Source organism: Echinops telfairi, unplaced genomic scaffold, assembly GCF_000313985.2.
Source record: "Echinops telfairi isolate 266 unplaced genomic scaffold, ASM31398v2 ScPeMD7_1713;HRSCAF=2227, whole genome shotgun sequence".
Lineage (NCBI taxonomy): Eukaryota > Metazoa > Chordata > Mammalia > Afrosoricida > Tenrecidae > Echinops > Echinops telfairi.
Genome location: NW_022105611.1, coordinates 16,700,848 through 16,707,788, shown reverse-complemented (window position 1 = coordinate 16,707,788; position 6,941 = coordinate 16,700,848). Strand labels below are relative to the sequence as shown.

The 6,941-nt window shown below is 57.0% G+C and overlaps 1 protein-coding gene across 1 annotated transcript in view; it reads left to right on the top strand.

Moving 5' to 3' along the window:
* MYO7A (myosin VIIA) overlaps nt 1–6,941 on the top strand; it is a 90,749-nt gene that overhangs the window by 10,388 nt on the left and 73,420 nt on the right. Inside the window, exon 3 of the mRNA XM_045293068.1 lies at nt 3,344–3,457. Coding sequence (XP_045149003.1) covers nt 3,344–3,457 — 114 coding nt within the window. The remainder of the gene's footprint in view (nt 1–3,343; nt 3,458–6,941) is intronic.

Sequence of the window (6,941 nt, the reverse complement as noted above, 5' to 3'; positions counted from 1 at the left end):
GGACCCCCTGGGAAACCCAGGTGGGCTCAGCCCGTGCAAGGGCTGCAGGGACTTTCACAGCCGCACTTGGCGGTGTTCCTTGCTCCCTGGTGCTGTTAGCAAGCTCATGGCTCACTTTTCCCACCTGTGGACAGGAAGCTAATAAAACCAGTCCCTGAGTGATGATGAAGGTGGGGGGCAGGGAGTTGAGGTTGGGTGGTGGGGAGGATCTGAAACAAGGGCATTTCCCTCTTCAAAGGGGAGCTGGACCCCAGGGCCTGGCCCAGAGGAGGGAAGAGGTCCAAAGGGCTGTGGGAAGTTCATGTGGATCCCCTGAGTGGGCATTGGCTTGGGCCTCTCATCTTCACATGCCTTGACCTCTCGTGTGAAGCTGAGGGAAACAGAAGCCCAGAGAGACGGAATGATTTACCCAGAGTCCAATAGCAAGTTCAGGCAGTATTGGGACTAGGCCTCAGAGCTCCTGACAGCATGTTTCCCGTGGACCCCAGAGCTCTACCGTAATGCAACGGCAAGACCATTCGAGGCAGTCACCCCTTGGGGGTCCAGAGCTACCGAGCTGCTCAGCCATCATTAGACGGCTGAGCCGCTGGGCTTGTTCCCCTCCCCACACACACACAGCCACACTGAGATGCCTACCGCCCTCTGGAGTGGGGTGGAGGGGTGGGGGGTGGGGGTCTCCCATTCACCGTATGTCCTTGTCCCTGGGCCAGATGCAGGCCTGGGGAGAGGTTGGTGGAGTTAGGTCTGAGGACCCTGCCCGCCTCTGGAAAGCTTTCTTCTGAGTCTTCCCTGGAGAAATATCGGGTCTTTCCCCTCGCCCTCCCCTCTCCCATCTCGTTTTGGGCCAGGCTCTGTCCTCTGAGACTCACAGATTCACCACCCCAGAACAGGTTGGGTCAGGTGACCTGGGAAACCTTCCAGGGGCCAGCATGTGCGTGGGTGAGTCAGATGGCAGCTACACGCTGGACAGTTTGGTTCCTAAGCAGTTATGAAGATTCACTGAGGTGCCCCAGGCAACACAGTGATCATGAGTTCTCTTCTCCTTCCTAGACCTCTCAAAATTATCCGGCATTTTCTTGTGGAAAGCCTAGGTTGGGTGCTAGCCCACCTCTGACATTTGCTAAGCTCCCACCACATGAAGTGAGAGCCCTGTGACAGTGGTAGTGGAAGAGAGTTGGGGAGGAGGCTGGGGAGGAGGACATGGGCACCCAGGCTGGGAAAAGTCACCCATTTGTCCAAGGTCATGGCTTAGAGTCCAAATCTCTTGACTGATAGCCCAGAGCGGTTTCCATAGGCTTGTTTTATTGTGAATCACTGAGCTGCTAGCCACAAGGCAAGCTGTTCGAACCCACCAGCCTCCTCAAGGGAGAAAAACGAGGCTTTCTGCTCCTTAGAAACTCAAATGGAGTTTCCAACTCTCTATGAGTTGGAATTGGCTCGATGGCAATGAGTTGAGCCCTGGTAGCATGGTGGTTATGCTTTGGGCGGTTAACTGCAAGGTCATTCGTCTGAAACTACCAGCCACTCTTCAGGAGGAAGATGAAGCTTTCTACTCCCATGAGCTACAGTCTGAAAACCACAGGGGCAGTTCTACTCTGTCCTATAGGGTCACAATGAGTTGGCATCTACTGGACAACAGTGAGTTTGTTTGATGTTTTCAATTGCTGCTTGACCTTGAACTCCTGTTTTTATGAGGATGTCTAAGTTACCTTAAAATCCTGGGAAATTCAGAAAGCATTCAAAAAGAATCTTATTACAATTAGAAAACAATAAAATCTTGGCCTGTAGGCTAAGATGTCTAGTCCCTGCACCCCTCTGGTACCCAGTCCTGCCTCCAAGGCCCCCTGATTGTCCCTTCCTACCTCAGGTCCTCTGCACTTGCCATCTGCTCTGGCTGGGCTACCATGGCCAGCCTCTTTCCTTGGCTGGCTCCTCCAGGTACAGCTCAGAGGTCGCTCCACTGAGTCACCTTTCGGGCTACGGAGTCTAGAGTGCGATTCACTGGCTCAGCCCATCCTCTGCCTTGTGGTTTATGTGTCTTCCACCAGTGCTTAGCACTCTCTGAAGGGACCACGCCACTGTCTTTGCTCAGCGGTTTACTTTCTGTCTCTGTCAACTAGGAGGGCGCCCTGGTGGTACAGTGGTTTGTGGATTGGGCTGCTAACTGTAAGGTCAGCAGTTTGGATCCACCAGCTGCTCCTTGGGAGAAAGACAGGGCATTCTACTCATGTAAAGAGTTTAGTCTTGTGGGGGGAGAAAGGGGGAGAAAGGAGGAATGCAATGATCAACCCCCTCCCCGCAGGGGGACAAACAACAGAAACACGGTGAAAGGGAGACAGCAGACAGTGCAAAATATGAAAATAAAAATAATTGATAAATGATCAAAGGTTCAGGAGGATGGGAAGGTGGGGGAGGGAGGGGAAAAAAGAGGAGCTCAAGCAGAAAGAAAATGTTTGGAAGCAATGATGGCAGCATATGTACAAATGTGCTTGACACAATGGATGGATGTATGGATTGTAATAAGAGCTGTAAGAGCCCCCACTAAAATGATTTATTAAATTTTTAAAAATTGAAAAATTTTAAATAAAATAAAGTTTCCCCAAAAAAGAGTTTTAGTCTGGGAAACCCACAGGGGCAGTTCTACTCTGTCCTATTGGGTCGCTCTGAGTCGGCATCGGCTTACAGGCAGTGAGTTGGGTTTGGGTTCCAAGTAGAACCATGGTCACTGCCTGACCCCCAGCTTTTAGGCGGCACCTGCCGGCCACTCCATAGGCTCATAATACCTGTTTGCTGACTTTCTCAGTGCTTGGAAAGTCCATTGCTACTGGTGGGGCCTTCTAGATTTGGCTTCCATGGGCTCGTAGGCCCTCTGCTCCAGGGTGGGCAAATATGAACCCACCCCCACTGCAGACAGGGGGAACTCCTCACAAGCCAGGCAAGGCTGTCTGGGTGAACTGCTCCACCGGGCCCATTCCAGAACAGTGTCCCTGGGCTGTTGGAGGCCACAGTATTCCCCCACATCGTGCAGAGCGCCTCCTTTTGGCCGGAGAAAGTGATGTGGTTGGTTCAGCATTCCTGCCCAGGCTCCAGTGAGTCTGTAAAGCGTGGGTATGGAGCAGTGGAGAGAGAGGGCCAGGCCTTGGGCAGAGGGCTGGGGTTTGAAGGTGCCCGGCTGTGCAGCCTCAGTGCTTTCCCTCCCTGGGCTTCTGCCAGGGGGAGTGCTGCCAGGGGGAGCAGGAGAGGGTGGTGGCACGGCCTCAAGTGCCAAACCTCAGAGCCGGGGCGGGGTGGGAGAGATGGGGCCGTAGCAGTGCCTGATCCCCTTCCTGCTCTTCTCTCCCAGGGGGACTATGTCTGGATGGATCTGAGATCCGGCCAGGAGTTTGACGTGCCCATCGGGGCGGTGGTGAAGCTGTGTGACTCGGGGCAGATCCAGGTGGTGGATGACGAAGGCAACGTGAGTCGCTCCCGAGCCCTGCCCCTGCCCCTGGCCTGGGGGCCGCTCCTGCTGACCTGACTGGGGGCTGGGCTGGAGGCCAACACCGGGCAGTTTGGGCCCCCCTATCCAGTCCATGTCTTAAACGTTCACTCCTCCATGATGCCTCCCTGCTGACAGGGACTCTCCCCTCCTGCCACAGGTGAGCACTGCCCCCGGCCGTTCTGCCGGGTCTTACAGATGCCGGTCTCTGTCTGTGGGGGAGGTGACATCGGAGCTTACAGATGCCGGTCTCTGTCTGTGGGGGAGGTGACATCGGAGCGGGGGCCCGTCAGGCCCACGGGTTTCAAACCCAGGTCCCACCCACTCACGTTGCTGGCTCGGCCACATCTCCATGTCTCCTGAGCCCCACTCTCCTCATCTGGAAGCAGGGGACAAGGATGCCTAGCTGACAGTGTTGCTGACCGGTCAGCAAGATTACACGGTGAAGCACCTTGGTCGCTTGAGTCAGAAAGTACCTGGGGCTCCCTTTGTTGGGTTAGGGTACCCCCAAAACGGCAGGATTCACTGTCCCTCCAGACGCTGCCCTGGGCCCCCTCTCTTTCTCAGGAGCAGGAAGCAAAGGCAGAGACGGTGGGGCCTGGAGGTGGGGGGAGGAAAGGCATTGCCCTGGAAGAGGTGGTCCAGATCGGAGCCCCGAGGGGAGGCCTGGGACCTCTGAACATGTGTGCACAGCTGGGTGTGTGCAGGAACATAGGTACACGTGGATGTGGGGGGGGTGGGCGTGGGGGGAGGAGCAGAGTTGTAGACCCACGGAGATTCTGGTCTAATGTATTTTGGGGCATGCCAGGAGCCGAGCCTGGCTCAGGGGATTGACTTTGAAGACTGAATGCTCCTCTTAACCTCCCAGAGGGAGAAAGTCAGGGGCAAGGGCTCAGAGATTTGGAGCTGGGGGCAGTGCTGGGAGCAAGGTGTAAGTTCAGGACGCTGAGCCGCCATGGATACCCGCCCCTCAGGGGCACCCTTTCCAGGTTGGCAAAGCTCTTTCACCTACGTTCTCTCTTTGGATCCTGAACCCACGATATCTGTGGGAGCCAGGACAGGCGCAGTTGTTACCCACCGCAGGGAAACAGGCCTGAATGGGCCTGCAGGGTCTGCACCGTGGCCAGCAAGCAATGGTGCTGGGTTAGCACCTTGGGCCTCTGCCTTCTGCACGTGCCTTTTAACACCAGCCCGCAGTGGTGCCTCTGCCGCCTCTGCCCTGGGGGCTCCGGTTCAGTTCATCTCCATGATAACTGGATGCAGATCCCAAACACATACAAACACCCCCCCGCCCCCCCCCCCACTGCAGCTCTAGAAGCCCCTAGGAAGCCACTGTACTCTGAGGCCACAGAAGGAGTGGGGAGTGGAGGGGGGCCAGGCTGGGATGGCAGTGCCAATGCGCCTTTGAACCTTCCTGGAACCCCCAGGGGGGACAGGGACTCTGCCCGAAGGCTTGAGTTTCACCTGGGTCATGTTGCATGTCAGATGGTGTCCCATAACTCCATGTCACCGGATCCCAGATCCAACCCCCGCCCCCGGCCCCCACTGAGGCCTGAGAGTGGGAGCTGCAGAAGGGGAGGGCCAGGACTGGCTGCGGGGGCAGCCAGGGGTGATGGGGTTTGCTTTGGTGGACTTCTGGCCCCTCTATGCTCCTCCTTCAAGATGAGTCCTCCCCTACCCCAGCACGCCCTTCCATCAGATCGCCATCGTCACCCATCTGTCTTCCCACAGCTTTGCTGCCCCCGGCCGGCCAGGGCACCCACCGAGATTGGCTGGATGAAGGGAGGCAGGGCTCCCCCAGCGCTCGGCCGTAGTCCAAGTATTTCCCCTGCCAGGTGTGCTCAGTGGGCCTGTCTGTGCCTCCCACACAGAGCCGGCTCCTCTGTTGCTCCAGACTCGGGCCCAGGCCTGCTCTGTCCTTCGGGCTCCTCAGTGTCCCCCAACCCCAGCCCCCCTCCCATACACTCACTCCTTCAAGGCCCGGCCTCGGCTTCTGCCCTGGTGACACTTGGGCCCCTGACTAGGTGCTTTTGGACCTTGGCCTCCCTTGGGAACTGTAGGCAGGAAGGAGGCGGGGAGACTCACGACTGCCTTTAGCCCAGTGGCTGTGTGATACGGGGTAGGTCACTTGACTTCTCTGAGCCAGCCTCCTGGCTTATAAAACAAGGGTGTTGTGTGGCCATTCTCGCTGACAGCAGGGAGACATGAGTCTCCTTTGTGAAACTAGAAAGCATTCCGGTTATTACACCCAGTCTTGTCCAGCAGTGACCAGACTCAGAACTCGAGTCGTTGTGCTGTTGACCCCCCCAGCACCCCCAGGGAGAAGAGATGGCTATAACGCCCATGTTATATAGATGAGGTCACGAGGACTTAGGGAGGTCCAGTGACCTCCATAGGGCATTTCACCCCTGGGCTGACTCTCCTGGGGCAGAATTGTGAGGAGCAGAGGTGAGGTGGAGGCAGGTGGGCCTAGGACTGAGGCAGGGGCTAGAGGCCAGGCCAGGGGGATTTTCCACCTGGATAAACTTTGATCAAGAAATAGGTTTCCACAAGAGAGGAATGTTCCACAGAGGACTGGAAAGTTCTCACGGGTTCTTACGCCTCATCATCACTTGGCCATGAGGCCTTAGGGAGGGCAGGGGGTGGGCCTGGCTGGGTTGAAATGCCACCGCAACCAGAAGGTAGGCACTGGCTGTCCCTGTCCCTGACTGCATAGGACTCTGGGCTGGGCACCGTTGTGCTCCAAGCCCCCATTTTCTCATTGAAAATGAGGGGCCTGCAGTCAGGGGACTTCTGGGGTCTCTCCAGTGTTAGGACATCTGCTTCTATTTCAGACCTGGTCCCCAGCACCTGCCAGCCTCCCAGCAATCAAATGCCTCCTGGCACATCCTTTGTGTCCACCCTCATCCACGGCAGCGTCAATCAAGGGCAGCTCAGACATGGAATGTGGCCTCTGCGGGCTCTCAGCATTGGGGCAGAGCAGGAGGCCAGGACTGAAAGGGCAAAGTCTCACTGGCATTTGGGGAAGTGAAGACCAGCCTTCCTTGGCTGGGAAGTCCAAGCACAGCTGGGGCAAAGGCTGGCTGCCTGGGTCCAGCTCATGCGGGGCCTCCACTGGCAGCTAGAGGAGTGTGCGGGGCATCAGGGAAGTGGGCAGAGCCCAGAGGGCCAGGGTCCCACAGGTGCTGGAGGAACCTCCCAGGTTGCGAAGGATGGAGGGGGACGGAGCAGGTGGAGGAAGGCAAGGGGGAAGGGGCAGGGCCAGGTGGGAATATATGGTCTGGATCAGGGAAGGAGTTGAGGTTTCGAGGAAACAGCCCTGTAGATATTTGACTGGGCAGGACCAAGGGGCCAGTTGAACTAAGGGCTACGGGGAGAGGACTGGGGTCCATGGCCTGCTGTCTGGTTGTTGGAAGGGGTTAACAAGGAACCCAGATAGGGAGAAGACACAGGAGGACACGTC